The 25,224-nt window shown below is 42.6% G+C and overlaps 1 protein-coding gene across 12 annotated transcripts in view; it reads right to left on the reverse strand.

The window, feature by feature from the left end:
• nav3 (neuron navigator 3) overlaps positions 1-25,224 on the reverse strand; it is a 207,273-nt gene that overhangs the window by 59,020 nt on the left and 123,029 nt on the right. For 9 of the 12 annotated variants that reach the window (XM_084346086.1, XM_084346085.1, XM_084346080.1 and 6 more), the window contains 3 exons: positions 14,871-14,979; positions 4,645-5,055; positions 2,177-2,296 (listed from right to left, as the gene is read on the reverse strand). In XM_084346086.1, coding sequence (XP_084202212.1) covers positions 2,177-2,296; positions 4,645-5,055; positions 14,871-14,979 — 640 coding nt within the window. Of the gene's footprint in view, positions 1-2,176; positions 2,297-4,644; positions 5,056-14,870; positions 14,980-21,143; positions 22,512-25,224 lie in introns of those variants that run through there. The other 3 variants (XM_084346084.1, XM_084346083.1, XM_084346078.1) reach the window with 2 other exon arrangements.

A 25,224-nucleotide genomic window follows, 5' to 3' on the forward strand; every position in this document is an offset into this window, starting at 1 on the left:
TAGCTTTGTAAGGGGAAATGTTGGAAGGAAGGAAGGAAAACAAGGTTTGAGGGTTCAGAATCTGATCCAATCGGGAGATTCTTGCCTGCAGGCATCTTAAGGGGAAGCAGGCATCAATATTTGCTCATCACCCCGGAGGCCCAGAGTGCTAACATAGACTTCAGCTGAGAAAAGCTGAATTTTTTTGGATTTATGTCAAGGCAAGGTGTGAGACACTTTAGGCAAAATATTCAAATGCAGAGATAAAACCCATGCAGGGTGAAGCTAAGACTTGGCAAATGGAAGAGACAGTTCACAGGGTTCATAGTTATTCTTATCCTATCCATCCCTTTGCCTGAGTGTCAACGTCTGACTGGCAGATCTGTCTGATGCTGACAGGCAGGTCAGGTTAATCGCCTATTCTGAACCTCCGGTCAGGTCTAGCGTGTTTTGACGCTCGGCCGATCACAGATATGATCAGACTCGCCCCTGGCTGATGGGCTTGACTGACTTGTTGTGACGAACATGCTTGTGAGACCGAGCACGTAACCCAGACACAACAGGATCGTCTGGGCTGTCAAACAATCGGATTATATAGACGAGTAGCAAAAACAGACACAGATATCATCAGCATGTCTGCAAGTCGTACTTCACCCTGCTTAAATTTGACTCATGTTACCACGCACATTCAACACATTTGTTTTTCCTCAGTGGAATCCTTAAATTCAAGTCTCTCCATATAAAAGAAGAATATCTCACACCTATATGTGGCTTTATATTAATATTTTTGAGTTACAAAAATTTGTTGAGGGCTGTCAGCTTGGCTTAGTGTGTCTTTAACAGCTAATCTAAAGCCCTACAACAAAAGCCAACTAATTCTTGAGAGCCATATCTGATTGCTCTCCAAGCCTCCCACTCCTCTAAACACTGCCACTCATTAAAGCGTTGGCAGAAGTTGGAAGTTGCGACACTGTGAAATGTCACTGCATCAGTCGATTTTCCCAGCAGCCCCTCTGAGGACCTGTCATCACAATCTTAGCTTGACAGCGTTCAATCGATAGAATGCCTCCTCCTTTTCACCTCATTGAATCTCGGATGTCCCTGCAGTAGGGGGATGCCCTGCCAGTCACCTCTGAAGGACAAGAACTTCATTTCTACTTTTTATATGAGGCTTTTTGTTTTTTTTGTTATTATTTATGAAAATATTTGACATATTTGGTGAAAACCAGATACTGTCACAGGCTGAAAGCTCTTCGTCCATATCACCTTGTCAATACGCAATCATTTCCTCCGCTTTTGTAACCTTGTATCTTGAATTGAAAAAAAAAAATACAACTCTGAGAGATTAATAGATATCTGCACAATCCTTAATGCTGTGTGTCAGACAAAGGGTTCACATGTTGATCCCACCCCCAGGTTTTGTTGCACAGAACCATCTGGCAAGTCATCCTTGGAAACTGTTTGAAAAAGGGCAGGCACTTCCAAAGATACTTGACAGGTGATTGGATAAACAATTTGTCTATCACTGTCTATCAAAGGCTAACTTCAACCAATCAGATCAACAGTAGGAGAGAGCTACCGCCAGTGGAACCACTTGGTAAATCAAACTCTTACCAAAGAGCAAATAACATTTTCCTTCAATGCCGTTCTTCTCTTCTCTCTTCTTTCAATTAAGAACCAAATGTACCAGTGTCTTTAGCTTAATTGCTAATATTACTTCTCCATCTTCACATGCTAATTTGTTAGCTAGGTCACAGGATTAATGCTTTACTGCCCAGTAACTTTGACTCAACTCCATTGGCTCCAAGAGGAAGTACCTGCAGTTTCTGCTTGAGAAAGTTGACACAACCTTTCTGCCACTTTCATCACAGCGAACCACTTTTCTCACGCACATGCATCACTGACTGGAAAGCAGTCACAGCACAGTCTGGTGGATTTGCCCTTGCAAACATCCACCTGGCCACAGCTGAGAGTGAATGTCAACAAGCAAAGCCATTTAAATTTGTACTGTCGAACTTACTGCAGGTGCAGAATTCAAAACTTTCACACTGTATGCAAATTTGGATATAACAATGTACTTTCATGTAAACAGTGTGTCTTGCATGAGTCTCAGCTAGACCTGGGTGCGGTCCACACCTATATCAAACACACATCAGCAAAACAAGCAGCGCGTGTGACTGACAGACTCCATTCTTACCTGTCTATGTCGCCCTGCACCTCTTTGCTCCCTCTCTGGGATACTTCTCGAGAAGAGGCCTGGTCTGTCGCTCGGCCTGTGTTCCGTGCATACAGATGAAGGCCGCCGTCTGTAAGGTATCTGTGAGAGGAGAGTCAATTAGAGTTGTAGTTTCTCAGTTGGCATAAAAAAAAGTCTGAATTATGCATTATCTTTTAACAATAGATTAATTAAACAAAACCATTTGAGATAATACCGATTAATGAGCAATGTTTAGACTGTATATACAATTTTGTGAACTCGCAAAAAAGGTGCATGCAGGTATATCTGTGTATGAGGCAGGGAATGAATGGTAAGATTTGAGGCTACAGCCAGAAAGCTATCAGACACGGCTGATAGGACATGGAGATCATTAGTGTTGAGCTAATTGAGCTAATAATTCTGCTAATCACCTATCCCTCCCGACGTGTTGTTACATTTTCTGTCCTGACACGTCTTTAATCCTACAGATGCTTTACTCCATCACTCCTCGCTCAACTGCCCCTCACAGCCGCCCCGCCCCCCAAACTCTTTTTCATGGAATCTTAAATGCATCGCTGCCACATGGGAGTGTGTGTTCATGTGGGTGTGTGTGTGGATTCCTTTTCCAACACACCTCCCTCTTTCTCAAGGCATTTAATACTATTAAGTGAATGAAGGTCAGAAGCCCGCACACACGTTGTCGTGATGTTTTGTGGGAGAAACTGACTAATCTTTTTTCATTCAGGTAATCTGTCAGTGTGTTGAGGTGCCCACAAGGTTAACGCACATGTACCAGCTGAACCTTCCCTTTCAAGGCATGACAAAACTATGATAGCCTTGGTGGGCATCAGCAGGCGATTTGTATTAATGCGCACAGAAAGATGCTGAAGGCCTTGGTGACTGTATGAATACACAGCTAACCGTGAATTTCACAGTTTTTTGGACTAAAGCCATAATGCATTGCCAGATTGAATGGAAATGTGTCACTAAGATGGCCTTTCAAGCAGCAGTTTACATCAAGTAGTATAAATGATGTATAAGGCCAATTTTTCTTACAGCTGATGTCTTCTGCCTCAGAAAGTAACGCTTACTAGTCTTACAAAATCGTATGTACCTGAGTGGGTTTTCAAATGTGTAAGTAATGTGTTCAATGCATAAAAAGGCAGAAAACACATTTTTATCTAGTAATATGTCATGCATGGGTGACAACTGGAAGTGACTTCAGGTGGTAGATGATCTATGAACAAATACTTACCCTAACCTCAATCAAACCAAATCCTCTGCCAAACCAAAGCTTTACCTGGCTAAAGCAAACGCTAACATGTCTTAAACAAGTTTAAGTTAGGACCAAAAATGATTTACTAAAGGGAATCAGGAGGTCCATTTTGTCCAGTGGTCTAAGAATATGGTCTTAATATTTTCCATTTCACAAAAAACACAGACATAAATCTCCAGTCATCAGTATAAAGGCCTCACAACCAAAATTCTAAACATAGGTTTGGTACCTGCAATTACCCTCGCTTGTTGATTGACATTTATTTTATCTCATTACCTACATTGGAAAATAACATTTAAAACTTGCTATGACGATGCTGTTTCTTTCATGATATTCCTCTGATCAACAGTTGGGGGCAGTAATACACCAAGAAACGTAGTAATGCGCCAACACATAAGAAGACTGCTAGCAAGCAAACTTTCATGCAAGCAATGCAAAATTTAGAATATTATAAATAATAAAAATGGCTTTGGAAATGTTTTTATCAGAAAGGACATGCGCTTAAAAAAAGTGTTAGATGCAGTAATACGTTTTGGTGAGTAACATTAAATGTGAACATAATTTTGCTGTGTTTACTAGAAAACGTTATGGGAAACCTTTAAGCCAAGGAAAAACTATTTTCAGGTATGATTGACAAGTAGACACAAAATGCTGATTTCTCATCTTGAAGTCAAACTTATCAGTTATTCACAGTGGGGTCAAAAAAATCTAAGACCAATAGTCACAATTGCCAAACAATTAGAGTGAAAAGTTGGATTTCAGAATATCTCAGTATGGTAAATCCCCATTTTGCTCTGCTGATGGCATGCACTTCACGAGTTTGTGCAAAATCTGCTACTATAACATGAGCCATCAGGTTTTACACAAACTTGTCGAGTCCCTGCCAGCGTGAGTGCACGCTGTCATTAAAGCAACATACTAAGATATTCCGAGATTTAAGGACATTTCAAGATTCAACTTTTCCTTCAAACTGTTAAGCTGATATTATCATTTGTAGTAAGAAAAAGAGTATTATATTCTAAACAAATAAAAAATAGAAGTATCTTGACTAGTGTTCTCAGACTTTTTGACTCTATTGTATGCAAATATACCTGTAAATAATGTGGTCAAAGTATTGATTAGGCCTTTAAAGCAGGAACTCATAATTAGTCAGTGCATCAAAGGAAGCTAACATGCTTTGCACTCATCCTACCCGCTGGTGATCTCATCCATCCGGCCGTTCTTTCCTAGGATGTCCCCATCACTCATGTACCCTGCCACCTCCATCTGCTTCCCTCCTTCCAGCCCTCCTCCTCCCTTCTCCCCCTGCTCCGCCCCCCTTGCCCCTGCTGCCGCTGCCGCTCGCCTCAGGGGGGCGCTGAACACAAACCTGGAGGGGTCCGAGTGCCCGCTGTAGCGCCCTGTGGTAGTGCCAGCGCTCGTCGTGCTCGCCCTGGGCGCAGCATAGCTGCTGGGCATTGAGGGGGCGTCGCCTGCCTGAAGACGCGGGGTTTGGGATTGGCCCAGACGCCAGGCCATGGGGGAGGAGCGTGTGGTGAGGGCTGGTAGACTCCGCCCATTGACCTCAGTGGTTACCGTGGTGTCAAAGGTTGTTTCTAGTGTACTGTGGAGACAGAAGAGTGGAGAGAGAAAATAAGGGAATTAATTCTAGCTCCGGACATGATACAGTGAAAGCTGATAATTATCAGCATGGTGTTTTCTGACAGCTAACCCTCCTGAAAGACTCAGAAGGATTTTAAGAAAATTGCCTCTAATGCAAAAAAGACACTGAAGGCATTATATCAAGCGTGCTCCTGAGCGAAGGGCAAATCATTCAGGTGAAAAGATCAGTCACATTGGCAGCACAGAGCTGTCTGCTTCAGTTGAGTGCCACTCCCTTCAAATCACATGCGGTTTCCTCAAACATTGCTTTATGTGTGTGTGTGTTTGTGTGTATGTGTGTGTGGCTTTCCTAAAGTGCTGTTTCTTCCAGTGTGTTAACTTGTGAAGGCTCCCATGAGAATATATGTCAGACCATGAAGGCATGTCACATAGAGATGGAGAGAGAGAGTCAGAGAGAGAGAGAGAGAGATAGCTCTGAAGTGTATTTTAGAAAAACTTTTGAAATGTCACAGAAAATAAAATCTGAATCAAATGCATGTCTGTAGAGTTAAGTAAATAAACCTCTGAAATGTCAGAAAAAGCTGTTAATGTCATATCACACAAAACCGTTCTTTTAAAATACCATGAAATTTACTAAATTGCCATAAGAGTATATCAAATTATTACAGTCTTCATGTCAAAGACAGACTATATAGTGACTTATCTTCACAAAATTTTGTAGACTTTAGAAATGAATTGTATTTGATTTTGTCGTTTCCAATCAGGTTGTCTAAATTGTTATATCACCATTAGCAAAGAAACAGTGGGATGAAAAAGCATCCTGAGAAAGTGAGATCTTATGTGAAAGAGAGAGAACAATCTAAGTGTTAGAATAAGTGAAATGTTAACAAATACAAGCAGCCAAGAAATGTAACCTGATAGAGCACTGTCAGGAATATTCTCCATTGGCCCTGCAACAATCATGTTTTTTCTCTAATGCTGTCGAAGGATCTAATTGAAGGAACTTCTGTACAACACAATAATCCAATCTTTCAAAGAATGCCCTGTAAGATTAGATTTTTCAACGAAAAAAAAAAAGCAAATTCCTAATTCTTCTCAAATTTGCAACAGAATGACAGAAATGCTGCGCATGAGTCAACAGAAAACAAAATAATATACTCATAGCCACTCACACACCAAGCCCTGAAACTGGCTGTACAGTATGTGGATACAGAGAGCAAAACATGGCAGCAGTGGTACCTAGCTGGAGCTCTCTCTGCTGGGAAAAAGAGTGCACTACATTCACATGTAGCAGAGACAGAAAAAACCTGACAGATAACCACAAAGCTGCTCTAAATTCTAGGATAATTTGCTAATGTGTATTCTGCTCACATCTCTGTGCAATCAAAATAACGGTGTGTTGTATTAAATATATATTGCCATGGAAACAGGACTAACACATGGAGCAAGAGTAAACAAGATTGAGGCTTAACATGTGCCTGTGGGCTTAGATGCCAACGCTGAAATAAACTGTCTATCGTATTTGATTTTCAAATATAAAGATATGATGTCTGAATGTTAATAAACTGATTATCTGCCAGTACTCATTTATAAACAATTTGCAGATGTAGCCGTTACAAAAAACCACACAGTTTACTGCATATTTGCTGTTAAACTGCTGTTATATTGCTTTTGGAGATTCTGTTCAGGTAAATAAATAATTTTAAAGGGAAGATTGTATCTGATGATGCAGTTAAAAGAAGAGGGCAGTAGCTGTATATGTGCACCTATTTTGATGCCTGCCATCATTAGGTGACAAAAGCAATGACATCTTGGAGCAGTGTCTCACACATAGCAGCGAGAGAGGTGTGAGGTCAGCCGTGTGTGGGTACGTGTGTGTGTGACGGTTGAGGAACTGCAGAACACCGCACCCCTGTGATGCCAAGTGCCAACATGAGAGGGGCAGCGATGCCAGCCATATTCACAACACATCTCTATCAACACCTCCTGAGATTAACACACACACACAAGCCCAAAGACACAGACATGTCAGAGTGCCGTGAAGTCAAATGAACAAACAAACAATGCAAACAAAAAAGACCCCAGCTACTTATCTGACAAGCGATCACAGTGGAATATGAAAATACAGAAATCAATTTCCCATGGTATAGAAATCAGAATCATTTAACCATTCGTACACAATGTAGCTTGCTAAATCAGCTTATCTTTATCTCCAGGCAGCAGCAGGGGAAAAAAGACAGATAAACTGAGAGAGACTGTGTGTGTGTGTGTGTGTGTGTGTGTGTGTGTGTAGGTGTTGAGATAAATGAGCATGCAAACTGAAGGATATGGCTGAGCAGCAAGAACAGGAAAGGTGCCGAGATATTTTACGCACTCAACCTACCACATACGAACACACAGGTTCAATTAAAAAACACACTATAATAAATTCTATAGTATATGTCACACTCCATACTAGTATGTCTCAAAATGAAAACCACATTTCCCACAAACCCTGCTGCTTTATGAGAATCTCTGCATCATGACACTATCTGGTATAAAGCAGAACCAATCCAAAATAAATCCAGACAGAGGGAGAGTATGTTGTGTTTAGCCAAGAGCTCAGCAGGAGAACAATCCATGTAGACAGCAGGGGATTGGTTATTGCTGAGCAATGATAAATATAAATACGCAGGAACTTTCTCCCACTGCTGCTAACGAGGTCGGAGAGTTTAACAGTTAAACGCGTGTTTCTCCTGAAGGTTCACTCACTGATCTCAGTAAAGATGGTATTCTGCAGTAACACTTCAAAGGCTCTCCACACACTTCATGTACAATATTAACAACAGTATTTCTTCATGAAAGAAGTTCTTTCATATTTTACAGCCACATAGGCTTGTTACTCCTGACCACAGATCCAAGTTTCTAATTAACCCATGTACAATAGCAGCATCTCAGATTCTCTGTCAAAATGCCCTAATTGGTACTGTAGGCTTGAGGTAAAATTTATGATGGCGGTCCAATCTGCCCTTTGAAGGCAAAGAAGAGGAGCAACCTTCGAAAGTTCATAAAATCATTGTAAACCTCTTGTCTACCTTTGGAATATTATCTAGTTATGACAGCAGATTAAAGTTTCTAGCAATTATTTGCTGTCTTACAAGTAACGATCCAAACGAAACCACCTGAAAGTCTGAAGTCTGGAGAACATCTCAGAACCATGGCAGACAAAAGTAAACTTTCTATTAATTTGCTTACATGTAAATTGTGTAATATGGTATCAGGTTGTAACCGTTGTTGTCCACATGGAGTGACCTGGATTAGTTAGACAAGTTGTTTACTAAGATGTCAGGTAAATTCTAAGTGCTATATCGTAGGCAACATCTGAGGAGTACGTGAATGTAGGGTTAGTCTCAAGAGTTATTGAGATGATTATATTTTGGAAGACTAATACAAGTTTTGGTTTAACAGTGAAAAGGTCCAGATGCTGTGTTTGTGTGCAGACTATTCTTTGGACTAAACTATTAATGTCCCCATTATGGCTCTATGGGAGTTGGTATTAACTCGGGTGCACTCCGCATCATAAACTGAGAGAATTAAATCACAACAAAGACCGTTAATGGCTGCATGCAAAATCACTCCCTTGTACACTCAGTTACAACTCCCTCTATAACACATATGATTATTAATTCCATAGTGAATATTAAATCAAGGTTTCAGGCACTTCTTGTAAGAATCACCACTTTGCATCATGACTAATATTTGAACATTGTATTTTGGTATTGTTAGTAGAAGTATACTCTTAACTATGCATAGTGTGTGTGTGTGTGTGTGTGTGTGTGTGTGTGTGTGTGTGTGTGTGTGTGTGTGTGTTTGTGTGTGTGGTGAGACTGGCATTAGCACTGGCAGATATTAAACTCTTCTAGGTTGAGAGCAATTCAGAGTAATTGCTCACCGCCATCACATCACAGATCTTCAATCTGGACCCTGAGAAAGTGTCCCCGCCCAATCGCCAACACAACCATCTTTCACACCCATGCAACACACACTCCAGCCAGAACAGCCAAGTCACTTTCCGTCTTCCATCACACACTGAAAACTCATCTTGTCAAGAAGTGCCTTGTATTACCTTCCTCCAGCTGAATCATGTCACTTCTCCACTCAGTCTGAACATTGTCAGGCTGGGATTGAAAAGTGTGTCTGAATTTGACCCATCATTACTCTTACGACTTGTCATTTTGGTGCTTTAGGACTTTTACTTTTTGCTCTCGCTGTACGGTTTTGAAGCGTCAGCTAAATGAAAATTAACAGAAGAAAAAAAACCCGGCCTTGCTTCAGAATCCCGGACATGCACGCAAATAGGACCAACAGCTATCTCTTCACTTCCAAAGCAATGAATAATTTAGCCTGCCCAATTCTTTCTGTCTTGAAAATGTAAACACAAAATAAACAAACTCGCCCGGGTAAGGCTATTATGTTCAAATGTCATCTGGCGGTTGCTGAATCCCCCCAGGACTAGACAGGGATCCCTCAGGCCTGAACAGACAGGGAGACAAGAGCTGGGTGGATTTCCCTTTTCTGTTTGCTGTGCCAGGTTCGTCCTTGAAGATCAAAGCGTTTCTTCACACATGGAGCTGTTCTTCCCTTCAAATGTCAATCAATACCATTTTTCATTGTCTGGATGGAGAAAAAAACTGCAGAGGGAAATTAAATGTGTTTTTTGATCAATAAAGATTGTGTGGGGAGGCCCCAACACATCTGGATCTCTGGAGAATGTTGCAGATGTGAATTGAGCTGCCATGATGACTGCCGCATCAAAGCAGCAAGGTCAGTTCAATAAGAAAGGGACATGGTTTCAGTGCTCATGAAACTGTAGCTCAAGCACATAGAGCTTTTTCAACTTGGTCAGTCATTTTAGGTAACATTAGCTGCCACCGGCTTCCAGCAAGCTGCACCTCACCGTGGGCCGGTTGTAGGTTTTAGTCAGTTTTAATCTACATTTTCATAATGCATGTGGATTTTCTGTGTCTTTCTGGAGCAGGGAAATGTAGCAGAGAGGCCCAGCACATAATGATATAAGATTAATGGTGGAAAGAGCAGATATTAGTGAGCTACATAACCACCACAGAAGTATATTTTATGAATTGTTGCAGTGAACAGGGCTAAAGACTGTATAACGACAGGTAAGTCTATTCTACATTTTAGAATGTATTTAGACTTGGTGTTTGGGGTGGTATTTGCGTAGAGCTGGCTTTCTGTACTTCAGTTTAATCAAAACGCAGATGGGGAAAACATCTGCCTAAGTGTATTCCTTCTCAGAAGCTGCCAAAATGCAGTAAATGACAATGCTGTACACAAGTTGTCTTCATGGTCATGTGACAAGTAACATCATCCCAAATGTGACAGATGCCCTACATTTCACTGAAAACTCCAAGAGAAACTGTTAAATTAATTATATTGTACCTTAGTTTCGTAAATATTCCAGCTTTTCTGCTCCATTAATACTAACAACAAGCACACCCTCGATTACAATAACTATCTTTCCTTCTAGCATGAGTAAAAAATTCCATGTAGGAGTGAGGAGTACATGGCAAGCAATGACCTGTGTGCGGCGATGGGACACACAAGCCTCAGGGGTGGCAAGGAACAACAAAGAGGCCAAAGATGTACAAAAGCCACTTAACATTGAAAAATGATGGGACATCTTGGGGATTTAGGATTTGATGGCACTGACCATGGAATGCGGTGACCCTGGATAACATCTGGGCACGTTTGATATTCCATTTCTCTCTTAAAGATATGATATGTAACATTTCTGAATTAAAATTTCGAAAATGACTAGACCTTTGCAGCAGTTTTTTTTGTAGTTGTGTACTTACAACAATGTTAAATTCTAGAGATATCTGTAATTTTACTAAAGGTAAAGGTGTCTTTCATTTTCTTGCCTGTTGCTATAATTACTGGGGAAAACATTGGACGATCCGACAGAGCAGAACTAAATGTAACCTGAATAAAACTTTATTACATCACCGCGTCCATTCACATTTCTGCCTGTGTCACGTCAGATAGACTGTCGGCAGCAACAGTGGTTGTTTGACAATGAAGACAACAATCCCATGATCCAACGCTATTCTTCCTAAGTCTTTTGTTTTCATTAATTTTGTTAAGGGACCCCTAGCTGCAGAAGATACATATTATTGATTTAAGAGGAGATGTTGAAAAGTAACAAGAACACTGCATCGGGTGCATGGTTGTGGCAAGGATCAAAACAAATACAACAACAGCACTTACAGATAAATAGACTTCTTATTTATTGTGAGCAAAAATGAACGTAGCGTAAGCATAGTAACTGCTGATTAAAGAGGAAACTATGGTGGCTGTTGTTGTGGTGGTGGACTGCATTTTTATGTTTTGAGCGCTCCTGCTGGACATTTGAACACCCAGTCTGCATGAATGGGGTGTAAACAGGTATAGAGGGAGAATCCCAAAGAGAGACGACAGAGAAAGACACAGTGATGAATATGACGGTCATGTCTGCTCGAGCGTAACAGTGATTAATTACTTAAGGTGCTTCAAAGCTTCATGGTGATTACAGCCGTTTCTTATCCGGGGGAGAGATTAGAACAGTCTGGACGGGCTTTTGTCATGGACAGAATTTGTATGCATACTCTGAGGCTATCCTTACATTCAGAAAATAAACAGACCTGACACAGCCACACACACTCAGGAGCCCACTTCCTCTTTTTCCCATTAAATCTAATGGGTGAAAACAGTGCAGTAGCCCATACACTATTTCACCGGGCCTGCTGCCATCTTAAACCAGTGCTTACTGCTTCACTGCTCCGAATCACACACACACACACACAGACGCACTGCTATGTGATGCTAATGTGAAGGTATGATGATGCATTTTGCACATATTTCATGCTGACTGTCCTTGTGTGTCTGATGCATGTGAATGAGACCTGGAAGTCTCAGACCAATCAAACACCTCCCACCCCAACTCCCATTGGATTAAATGTGGTGGTAAGACAATGGCGCTGTATTGATCGTGCCCGGCTGAGACTCCTCTGAAGAAAAAAAGAAGCAGAAAACAAACACACACACTTGCACACACACACACACACACTGACTGCCATCTGTCATGGCTGTCGGCAGCCTGGCCACCATCTTCCTCTGCAAATGGGGCAAAACACACAAAATAATAGACTGAGGGAGAAGGAGAGGGACGAGCAGAGAACCACTGCCTAGGGAGCTGACAGAAACCAATGGTTATCATTTTGTCTTCGCCTGAGCTGCAGTCTTCACTGTTTGATTCTCTGCGTTGCCCATGGGTCACAGATGGGACAGCGTTTCAAGGTTTTGGTTGTCCATCAACTCCAGAATGTCATTACACGTGTGCCAGCTGGTGAGTAAGATGAAGCCTGTTTTTAATTAACTCCAGGAAACGTGGAGAAGATGGCATGGTAATAGAGGGAACATCATTAATAGTTGGAGACGTATCTCGCTGTCGGATCAGTGTGATAAACTGCGCAGGGTGAGTTGGAAATACCCAAATCGGAACTGCTTTTATTTTCCAAGGACAACGGATGCACGAGGAAACTGACTGGGATGATTGCTGCTGAGATGCAAAACTGTGTTCACAAAAGAAACTCTTCTTCTTTTTGGTTATTTTCAGTGGTTTGGTCGTGACATGTGTGGGTCTTTTGTAAAGCGTGTGTCTTTTGTTTTGACTATGACGCACTGAGGAAGTAAAACATGTCTTCGCTTTAGACTCACCACACACATTTTGTCAGTGTGAGGCAGGTCTATATGTGCTGCGGCTCTCGGGTGAGATGATACAATTCTTTTGCAGGAAAAAGACATTTAACCCACATTCTTTACATTTTCAACATGTGCTCATTCCTGTTGAGGGCTACTCAGACATTACTATCTATAGCAGCAGGCAACATCAGAGGTAGTCACTGCAGCTTTGCTTCTTAAAGCTGACCAATGATTACAATGGATCATATGGGTTTTCTTCAGTTCTATGGGGTGTTTAAGCATTTTTTAACTCATTGTTTTGGCCTGCAAGTTTATTGCCTTGATTAACTCTCAACACCATCTGTGTTGGTTGGAGATGCAGCAGGCAGCTGGATTCAGCCAAAAAGCTCTAAAAAACAAACAGTACATTAAACTCAGATACTTTACAGATTGTAAAGTCCCTTGAGGCAAATCTGTTATAAGCGACTAGATGGTAAACACAGTGATGCATTTTGCAGCTAAATAGCTAGATATTTCCCTAAGGAGATGGTGGAGAGAAATACAGAGCTAAAAGAATGAAAACGGATGTGTCTCTGTCTATGCTGGCTGTGTAAATAAGTCACTATTTACCAATACATTCTCTGTATCAACTTAATAATAGGTCAGTGTTGTGTTTACAGTTTGTTGCGCTGCCCCCAAGTGGCCAGAAAAAAAAAAAATGCAGCCTCAAACTTTCCATGACGTCAAAATCAATGCTTATGTGTTTTTGATTACGTCTTGCTCAATATCTCTCCAATGTGGCAGTAGCAGGCCCAACAATAGCAAAAAGGTGGCAAAAACAATAATAAAAAAAAAATGTTGATAACTCATCCTGCACTAGAGGGCGTATACTAATTTTGCATCCAACAAATGCTCTCGTAATTTGAAAACATTGTAACTTAATTGCAACATCATTTATTTTCTGATTTGGGTGAACCTGGATCATATTTCATAGAGAACATATATTCTGCTTTTCTTGTTTTCTCCCTAACTATGGTGAAGCACGAAGCAGTCCACGAGTCGTTTAATGGGAACTTTAAGGTTAACTAGCTAACACTAAATAAGTTAAATAAATATAAGACTGTAGTTAGTGAGGGCTTGACTTACTTGTGACTTTCAGGGACCTTTTTTAAAGCCCTCATCTGTTGTTAATTGAGCAGAGTCACTCAAACAAACCAAATACAAGAATCTTTACAACAAAAACTTTACTTTTCTTGTTCAGACAGACAGTAAACTATAGCTGTGACTGTATTATAAGTCTCTTAAAACAGGTGTGGGTGTGTTAAAGTAGCTACTGGCAGCCACATCCCTTTTGTCTGCATGTGATTTAGTTCTAAAGCAGTGCCTGAGTGAAGTTGCATGATGCCTGCAGTGAGCCAGGTGGCCGGTCGAATCTTTGAAGCCGAACAGGCAAATGATGCAGTCATTGTCAGACATAACACACAGTTACAGTCATCTGATGCCAGTAAAAGTATAAATAATTAAGTAAACCACCTAAGAAGCAGATGGGATAAGTTTTTCTTTTGTGAGTTATAAATGATCCAATCTGAGGTGTTACATTACACTATTGTCTCAGTTATATAATGTAGAGGCTTAGCCAGGCTTTGTAGAATAATTCACTTCAACCCTGAAACAAGTCCTTTGGGTTAAACTTTTAAAGCGCTTTTAAAAATTCATTCTGATTGGTGGAGCTTATTGAAAACCTCATAAATAAAAATGCCACAGCTGAATCAGACTGACGAGAAGAACAAGGAAGCGGAAGCATTAAACTATGTTTCAGGGGTGAATTTCAATTTTGCTTGTGCTATAGCTACAGCCCTGACAGCTCACTAAGCTTATGGCTTCAGGGTTGATGGGTTGAATCCAGGACTGGCTGGGAAAATGTGGACAAGGGGTTTAAATGGCAAATAACTATACCCTTGTTTTTTTCGTGAGATCTACATGGGCACACAAATGTCCTCACAAATTCTTTGTCTGCATGATTTTCTTAACCAAGTACCACACCAGACTCATTAAGCATGACCTGTGCGTAATGAGCAGTCCCATCTGTGTGCCTACCTGTGACTGATCTGTGTCCCCCGTAGACTGGACATGGTTTCTTCCAGGTTCTGCCGCAGGTCAGCAATGTTCTTCACCGTCCTCATGCGTCTCGTCTCAGGATCCTCTCCTGGGGACACACATTTTAAAGGATTTACTGACAGCAGTCACCTATACACACAAAGGCTCCACACGCATAAACACACAATATAGGAAGCGACTAGGACATCTGACATACAGCATTTTATTGGATGTCACTGGATGTCCAATCAGCCAGCATGGCTGCATGTCCCTAAACCCCATGTTGACAATTTGGAAGCTATACAATGAATCTGCCTGTCAGGCTGCACTACACGCAGTTCTTTTAGTCTAAAAAAGTAGATACATTATTTTACGCAGTACTGACATATTTCCTTCAGGCCAAAGCAGAAATGTCGTGCCATGACACCATGCGCTCTGTCAGTTAGTTCGGGACACAGTCGTGCCTGCGAAAGCAAATTCTGTCAGAGCTCCTGTGCCTCTCTGTCAGAAAACGCTGCCGCTTCAGTCCACGTCCTCCTACCCTGCCCTACAGCAGCACACAGCTCTGAACGCACTTCATATGTTTCACATTCTTCTCAGTGATTCCAGATGAAGTGCTTGTTTCACGCAGGCATTCGGCCCATTCTGAGAGAGCTCCTGCTAATAAGCACAGGGTGGGCAACATTTCATAAGTGCGAGCTGTGGGCGCACCAAAGTATCTGCTTGTCTGCTCCAATTAAGCCTCTCTTTTAGCTTGTCAAGTTAGCCTATATCCACAGGCAGGAACCACAGAATGGGTAATTAAAAAGTGGCATGAGACGTACAGTAGAATGGATGCCGGTCACACTGCTTTCCAGTTCTAAGGTGCTCTCACAAGGGAAACTGGTGAATGAGCCGGCAGATTTTGTACTACAAGGCGACAATGTAGTGTGATGGGAAGATGAGCGCGAGAAGCTGTGCTCTGTCACCGTGTGCTGATTCCAGCGCTGTGAGCAGACACACTGACAGAAAGCTACTGTGATTACACTGACTGGGGCAAATGGGGGCAGATGGGAGTATTGGTAGGCTGGAGGTTTGTAAAGGCCCCCGGTTACTCCTGCGGCACAACTCAGCGCCAGGAGAAAAGAGATGAGGTGTTTATGTGGAGGAATATATGGCAGGTTGGTACTGAAAACAAGCAGATAAGCTAAGCTGGTTTTCCCTAGATAACTATAGAATTTCAGAGTTGACCTCAAGGCATCTGGATAAACTCTCAAGTAAAAACGCAGACTGTATACATTTCATTCAAATTAAACAGTGTGCAAAATTGTGCTCTGCATTATGTCTGGCATTTCTACACACAGACTGAAAATGATTCGATTTGAACAGGCTCACACAACGCTACCAGTGTGTAGCTGATGTGGCACACTGACACCAATCTTCCCGTTTTGTGTATCCTCAGTGAAAATGCGCATTGTTAGAGTCACTATGTACAATGGATGTGCAGAAAATTGCCTTGGTGACACTGACAGTGAATCTATTCACTTCTATTACAGGCTGCAATTGTTATGTTTGATGCAGCTCTGTCGGCCACGTCTCTCCTGTAGAAAGAGCCGCTTAAATTAGTGCTGAAACACTTTGTTAATTAGTTATCAACTATTAAATTAATCGCCAACTAGTTTGATAATTGATTAATCAAATCAAATGAATACAAGTCAAAATTCTCTGATTCCAGCTTCTAAAATTTGAACATTTAACTGAATATGAAAGCCAATAAGACATTTGATGTCATCTTGGGCTTTGGAAATCACTAGTTGCCTTTTTTTTCCCATTCTCTGACATTTTATGGACCAAACAGCTAATTGATTAATCAAGAAAATAATCAACAAATTAATCAACAATAAAAATAATCCTTAGTTGCAGCCCTTTTTGAAATAAAGTTTATACCACTGAATCACATCAAGCTAGAAACAGTAGCAGATAAGTATGTTTTTTTTTTTACCTGCGACCAATTACAATATTCAGTGCCAGTTAACATAGTCTAAGTAACAATGATGAAAGATCTCACAGTTCGAGAAAGATCCAAACACTACAATGTCCGCATTCAAAAAATCTTTTTTCAAAATGAAGTCAAAACTCGACCTCAATTATGCTGTATAGTGCAGTGAGTGACCTCACAGGGTAAAGAGCAGTCTGGCATAATTGAGGTCATGTTTTGTCTTTGCAGAGCAAACAGACTGCAGGTTGTGTGAGGCTGAGGTGATGCCTCATGTTCTTCACCTCTGACCCCATATCAGATGTTCGCTCCGTGGCCAGTAATTACAAATCCAAGAGGAACATATGATCTTGGTCTAAAAGTTACTAGAAATACATCAAGTCATTGTGACAAAATTGTGCTCACGGCCGATGAACAGAAGCTTCCGTGCCCTGAATTTATTCCTGTCAGGATGGAATACATCTGAAACAGCACCGATAGGATCACAAGAGACTAAACTCTCCTTTGAAGCACAGGATGGTACGATATTGTCATTTTTCAGAAGGTTGCAGCTCCTTAAGGAAAGGACATCCAGTCCAAGAATCTAACAGGAAATGGAGAGGTTTTTTCTTTCTTCTGTAATTCTTCTTCCTTGTTTCGTGTCTTCCATGCTCCTCTCCCCTCAGCAGGGCCCCTTCCAAAAAGATCCAATTACAGCCCCATTATAAAATGATATGAGGAGATCTGGCCCTGGAGTCTCCAACAAGAACGGACACTTCATGCAACATTGAGAAGCAGCCCAGGGCGTGTGTGTGCATTTATGTTTTTTGAGTGCAAGTGTGTGAGCGATTCGATGCGGTACAGGAGCAGAGGTCTCACCTGCACTGCTCAGTATAGAGGCGAGCAGAATTTTCGGCAATACAACAGCATCCCACGGCCAAAACAACACTTTACACACACATGCGCACACACATTGGAGGCTTGAGTTAGAAAATGAATATTCATTCCAAAAACGACGCCTGTAAGCAATTTACCAGCTCAGCAGCCTTTTGTGGATCAAATAGAGTAGCAGACAGTGCACAATTTGACGGAGGATGAGGGGGGATGTCATCCCCCTTGTTAACAAAATGACCAAAATGCATCCCCCTTGTTAACCTACTATTCCCTCTCTTCATGCCCTAGTAGCAGTGAGAGTAGGGACAGAGGGGTTGTTTAGTTGAATCTCTTAGTCTAGTTTGCCTGACTCATAGATCATTTATCTGACTGAAGTCCCAAGTTAGAACCTATACCTAACGTCCATGGCTCTGAAACCAAAAGAGTCAGTTTGCTAGTTGCGGGTGAATCAAAAAGACCAGTTCCATCCCCCTGTTAAAACTGAAAAATGTCCAGCCCGTTCTCGCTCCCAACGCATCATATACAGCAGCCCGGTCAGTGGCCCTACGCTGTAGTTACCCGTCTACAGAAAAGTCAGAGTCCTGGTTGTTTGGGTCATTCATAGGGCTTGCCCTCCGGAGACTTTGGTTTGTGGCCATTTGTGACAAAGGGTCAAGAGTGATTTGTTCATATAACGTTAGTAAGTAAACATACGTAAATGGCGTAACTTACGTCATTTGTAATGTTTCACATATTATGTTGTGAGTGACGTCTCATACATTCTGCGGGTTATTTCCAGACTGAATGTAGTTATCTAGTTAAATAAAGTTAATTATTATTATCTTAACAAAGTACAATCTTTTCCTATACCTGACCAGAGAGTGACCCTTTGACAAAGTTAATAACATTCCAAAAGTCATAATATGTCATCATATGTGAACTGTTTGACAGCAAGCTTAATTTTTTAGTCTTCATATGCAAAACTGACACTAGAGCGGTGGGTAGAGCATCATATTTCAAAGTTTAAGGCCACTGACCGAGCTGCCATATTTGACGAGTTGATAGTAAATTATGTTCAAATATCCTACAGTAGTAAATCCATGGCTGCAACCAAGAATTATTTTAATCATAGTTTAATCTGTTGATTATTTTCATGATTAATTGATGAATCTTTAAGAGTAAAGGATGTCGAAAAACTAATGAAAAAAGCTGATGTCCAAAGTGATGACATCTTCAAATTGCTTCTTTTGTCAAACCAACAGTCCAAAACACAAAGACTCTTCATTTACGATCATAAATGACAAAGAAAGAGCAGCAAATCCTTATTTGAGAAGTTAAAGCCACCATTTGTTTGATATTTTTGTTTGACTGAAACGATTAATCAGTTAACAACATAGTTGCCAATATACTTTCTTTTGATCGACTAATCGATTAAGCTCTAGCTCAGTCCCTAACTCCTAATATCATAATGCAGTGGCTGCTTATTCACATGTACAGCTGGTGTTTCCACTTCACCATCTAACAGTACAGAGAGGTGAGAAAGCCACAAAGCATTCATTTGAATTCAAGCTGCTGCCCAGCTCTTGGCCCTGTGACGCTGTGAAGCAGCCAAACTGAGACCAGGGGCATGGAAGGGAGTAAGGTACACACACACACACACACACACACACACACACACACACACACACTATGTGGTGAGGAACAAACACTGCTCGAGAGAGTTGACACAAGATAATGCAAATAAGTGCCATTTGGGACTGACACGTTTGTACACACACTCCAGCATCACACACACACACACACACACACACACACACACACACACACTGTACCAGTGGGTGCTTCAGCGCCAGTTCACTCTCTCTCCCCCTCTCTTCAATAATGCATGTTAGCTGGTACTGATGCCACTCGCCTCAGCTGAATACTATTAGGGAACCATCCCAGTCATCTAATTATAATACACACTCACATGCCGGCACACACAAACACACTACTCGACATAACTGTATGCTAGCTCTACCCATGTTGCAAATCAGCCTTAATGAAGCTTTGGCTGTCAGTCATTGGTGTGTGGCTACTGCAGCTTTCTCTCTCTCTCTCTCTCTCTATCTCACAAACACACACACACACACACACACGCACACAAATGCACACAGATAGATGTCTCCACACGCAATCTTCTGGCCCTGTTGCTGAATGTGTTCCCTCACAGGCGTTGCAGCACATTGAGAGCTTGTTAATACGTATCAACGACAACTGCTCCCCGAGGCTAAAAGCGCACACTGCCACCGCAGCAGCTGGATACTGTGAAAGCCAACTTTGACAGGATGAGAGAGTTATTTAAAAATGTAAATGGCTTTGCAACTATCTGGACAGATCTCCAAGACATGCATAGAAATGCATGCACGTGAAGGCATGCATGCAGGCGAAAAGATTAAAAGCACCTGTATGCACAAACAGCTTGTAGATAAGCATTCACACACACAATTAAAGGTGTTATAATAAGGTATTGATCACGTTGGCAGTGTGACTCACAGGCAGTGAGGGGGCTGCGCTTTATCAGTAGGTGAGGTGTTGGTTTTTCAGCATCTATTCCTCAAGGTATTTCTGCTTTATGCTGCATCATGCCTCCACCTGCTTATAGGAATACAGCGATAATCTGCTCTTTGCCAAAGCTCGCCCTGCTGTGCTGTGCATCTTTATCTGCACAGTCACAATAATAGTCTCTGCCGTCACTAATACCTGGAAAACGGTCCATCTTATCAACTGAACCTCCCCCTCCCACATCCCCTTTCCTCTCACGTCGAAGCCAGGTTTGTGCACAGGTGCTCATTCCAAAAGCAAAAACCACAGTCTCATGGCAAGCTATAGGTTTGACTCTAGCTGCTAGTTCAGTGCAGAACTTAACAATGCTGCACCCACAGCAGAGTGCCTCATGTGTAGGCTGTGACAGTGTGACAAAAAGGACGTGTAAGAGTAAAAAAGCTATCTTTTTATCTGCCTCTGTCCATGAATTCAAACTCCTGCTGCTGCTTGTGTAAATCTTGTGGGCGAGGACACATTAACAACACCGTGCACGAGGGAGGTGTGTGTGTCCTTTCACAGCCTTGTCGCACAAATTGCTTTTAAATAATGTCTTAAAATGCTAATAGTGTGCTCTGAGAAATAGGTTTCCCCGTGGTGAGGATTAAGAAAATAACCAGCTTATTGAAGGCGTTTTCTGCTCTGACACACTCACGTTGCTCAAGTTCGCCATTTTCAACAACCAAGACCTCACTTTAACCCCAGTTATTTTACTTCCTGGACAAAGTGTCCAATTTGTGGTGTTGTCAGAGTAATCCCTTAATGTTGAAGGTATGTAATCCCCAAATTACTTGCATCTAAGGTATGTAACGCCTTCCACATATATGGCAATTTCCTGGACTCGACTGACTGTGTCAACTTACGTGGTGGGCGAGGTTGTGTGTGCAGCGCCTGCTCCAGGTCGCCCAGCATGGTGAGAATCACCTCTTTATCCAGCTGAGCTGTTCCCTCACGAGGACCTCCCCCTGAGACCTCCTCCTCCGCCCAGTACCCTCCGTCCTTCTCCTTGCCCCCACGCTTCCCACCACCCCTTCCTGCTGCTGGTTCCTCGTCTGACCGGCCGCTGCTGCCTTCTTCATCCGTCCCGCCCTCCCCCCTAGACCTCCGTGCTGGTTCAGCCCGTGGGTGTCCGCTGTATGACGCCCGTTGAGGCCGCCCGCCTGCGCCCGTGCATCGCCAAGGGACCGGGATGAGGGAGTGTTCTGACTGAGAAAGCACCTTAGTGAGGGAGAGTGACAGGGACCGAGCTCTGGTGCCCCGCACACCTCCGCCCCTTGCGGTTGCCTCCTTCCTAGGGCTTCCTTGCAGGCTACCTCCTGCCCGCTGTGTGGAGGAGTACACAGAAGAGTTCTGAGGTTGGGAAAGGCGAGACGGCGGTTCGTCGAGCTCAAAGGCGTAAACCCGCTGCTCACCGTCGCTGAGCAGGGTCAGGTTTGTGAGCGAGCGCTGCTTGATCCGCAGGTTGAGGTTGTCGGGGAGAGGCTGGGGAGGCCGGCGAGCCGGGCTGCCCCCCTGGTACACCGAAAACTCCGCTCCTCTCTTCATCTCTGCTCCCCTCCCTTTTCTCGGCTTACCTTTTCGCCTCTGGTGGCTCGCTGAGTGAAACTATGTGTGCAAGCGAATCTACCTGTCTCCTTTTCACATCTTGGCTGTCACTGAGAGAGCAGATGGAGGGAAAGAGGAACCGGAGGACGGAGGAGGCAGAGAGATGTCCCACGCCTCCCTACTGAGGTCCAGGCTTCAGAGGGATGGAGGGAAAGCAGGCGCAAGGCGAAGACCGGAGAGAAAACCTCCCTCTCAGGCATGTAGGTAGAGTCCAGATCCATCCTTGAGCCAGAACATACTCATGGTCAGACGGTGAGCATGACACAAACACTCATTTTCCACTCCTTCTCCTGTCTCTGTGTCTTCCAGGCTCCTTTCTCTTCCTCCACCACAGTCAGGGGCGTGGATGAATGAGTCGCTACATCTCCCTTCCCTCACAAACACGTTCTCCCTTCCTCCTGCGCTCAACACTCCCTTTATCTCTTCCCCCTATTAAATGACAGTCTCTCCTCATCCACTCTTATCTCTCTCCCTCCACCTTCTGTCTCTCCTTTAATTACCACCTCACTGCCACACTTCTCCTGCCTCCCCTCTGACTCTCTGACGGTCCCTCTCTCCTCACAGCGGAGAATGAACGGCTGGTGAAGCCGGCGAACAGGCTCACGTAGCTCTCGGTCTGCTTGTTCATTCCAGCATGCAGCCTGCAGCACTCTCTCTCTCTCTCTCTCTCTCTCTCTCAGCCCTCCTTCTCTGTTTATCACCCGCTCTTCCTCTTAATCCCTCTCATTCTCTCACTTTCTGTTCACTTCCCTCCTCTTCCTCGCCCTTATCTTTCCCCCGCTCACACTATCCTTCACCCTCTCTTTCTACCTCTATCTTTTTGCTCACAGTATGACAGTGAGTTGTTTGGACAGTGCACCTGTAAGCTCGCAGCCCCTGCTGCACCGCGCCAGCCAGCCGACTTAATTAAATGCTATCTCGAGGAGCTAAAAAAGCGAGCCCGCAGCTTATCATGGATCAACAATGAGACCACAGAACCGACATATCCCCATCAATCAATGCAGGCTTTATTAGCCCTTATTAGTCACAGCTGTCTTCCACACATATTTTCATGCTGGTTACTAGTAGCTAGGAACTGGAAGCCTCCGAAAACCATCATCAAGGTTATCCTTGTCATGTGTTCACACTCAATTACATATTAGTCTGCAGCTATCAGTTCATCACACATTTATTGTGCTTTTTTAAATCCAAAATTAACAGATGAACTGATAAAAATCAATCACAGTACTTCAGATCATACCCTCAGCTGTTTTTATTTTCTCTGTCTAAAAATAAATTTATAAAATCTGAAATCAACATGTGGACAAAGACTTTATATAATGGTACTGCCTTGATGTTTGGACATCGTCACCCCTGACATTGGTTCAGCCTGTATATGTAATACGAGCAGGCTTGTCATGTGGTATTTGCGGTGTGCGTATGCTTGAATTTCCCTCTCAGAGACTCCTTTCTGCCCCTCTATGGAGAAAGAGTCGGACAGAAGGAGGATGTGCACCGACCATGAAACGTGTGACGACAAAAAGCAAGTGTTTGAAATGGACCCCAAACAAAGGGAATGGTCAGCGCCGCAGTCTAATTTTATCCTTCAAATGATGGGTTTCGTAAAAGCCGAGACCAGAGCAAAATGTCTGGAATGTCACTGCCGACCTGACAAACCAAACCAGCAATCACACGCTGTTGTTTGTGCACACTGGCACTTTGAACTTGACATCTTATTTTTCACTGAGTTCACTGTTTGCTTGATTTATCGTCCGAGTTAACCTCTATATTTCCTGTTATTACAAGGATGAAGTTTCATTCCAAATGGCCATATCCAACATTTCAACTAAGGGGCATTTTCTGCTAAAAACGTAAAATCCAAATCATTTACAGAAATTTTGATTGGACATTAAATCACTTACAAAAGAACTGTGCTTCAGAATTCAGTCAATATTGCCTGATTAATGCCAGAAAGACAATGATCTTTAATGTAAAACAGGATCAGAGGAGTTCTGACACCGAAGTCTTCATTTGAGCCCGGCAAAATCCATTCAAAACAATAGAATTTCTCTGTGCCAGCGGTTTGTGTTTTGATGGTGAGCTGCCTGCCTTAACCTCTCATCTTACTCCTTGTCAGGAATTTCACTTTATGGGTAGAAACTCCCTCAAACTGTCCCTCGATCCTGACCTCTCTGCTCCATTGCGCAGATGTCCGCTGACTACAATTAAAGGGCAATAAAGATGTTTTCAGTCTTCACAAACAAACCAGTACTTAACCAGTACTTTTTGGTTGTATAGGTGTTATGACAGGATCATGACCCTAACCCTAAACATACAGAATGTACAAAATAAAGGAGAACATACCCTTCATTTCCATCTAATTCCACTATCAATGTAAAGGGCCACATTTAATGCAAAGTCTTTGTTGTTGTCATGTTGATAATTCTTTAATAGAAATTCAAAGTCAATGTTTTAGGTAAATTGTTTTTCTGAGCAAATGTTTCCATTTCTGAGTGATTTCAACGTCTCTCTCTCAACACAGCCGTTACTAAATGAATATCTCTGTTGCTTTAAGGCTTAGAACTCTTCTTTTACCCACTTTTCATGCTCCATTGTAGTTTCTATGTGAAGTCCGTCCATTCCTCCATCTAGAAACGGCTCAAATATCTGAACTAACACAACTGTAGGGGCTCTGGACAAAAATAGACATCAAATTTGCAGAATCCGTTCCTCTTTTGAGACTGAAAACAATAAATGATGTGTTTGTACTGACGATGATGTGTCATGTGACTGGTGGTGATGCAGCACTGGGATTGTAACAGATGATGTCAGCCCGCAGGGATGTAAACAGAGAGCTGCAGATGCTCCCTGTGTCCGGCTGTCAGCGTTGACCTTTTCCCTTCGCTACATGAAACCAGTGTGCAACAGGGATCCCCCCAGTAAACACAAATACAAAACACGTCACCACACGCACATACTCATGGAAAATACACTCACACACCAATCGCACGACACCAGTGCATTGTGCTATCCACAGCAGTAGCCTTCAGAACCTCTTCTGTCCTGCAGCTACCCTTTAACTATCGTCCATTAGCACTGAAACAGAGCCTGCAGTCTGCTCCTTCTCTAATGTTAGGTAGTGCAGCTAATCCATAATGTAATACAACCATCTTAATGTCAGCTAAACCAATTCTTCTATTTCCTAAAGAGGGTAAATGCATTGTCCTCTCACATGTAGATCGGCACTGCAGGTCAACTCCGGGTAAACAGATGCTGAGCAGCAGATGAAGGTTAAACATATGATCAAGATCACAAGAGACAAATGTTAATGCACAGAGGCACGTGCGCATTCACACACCC

This window comes from Pagrus pagrus (assembly GCF_965226575.1).
Source record: "Pagrus pagrus genome assembly, chromosome: 23".
Classification (NCBI taxonomy): domain Eukaryota; kingdom Metazoa; phylum Chordata; class Actinopteri; order Spariformes; family Sparidae; genus Pagrus; species Pagrus pagrus.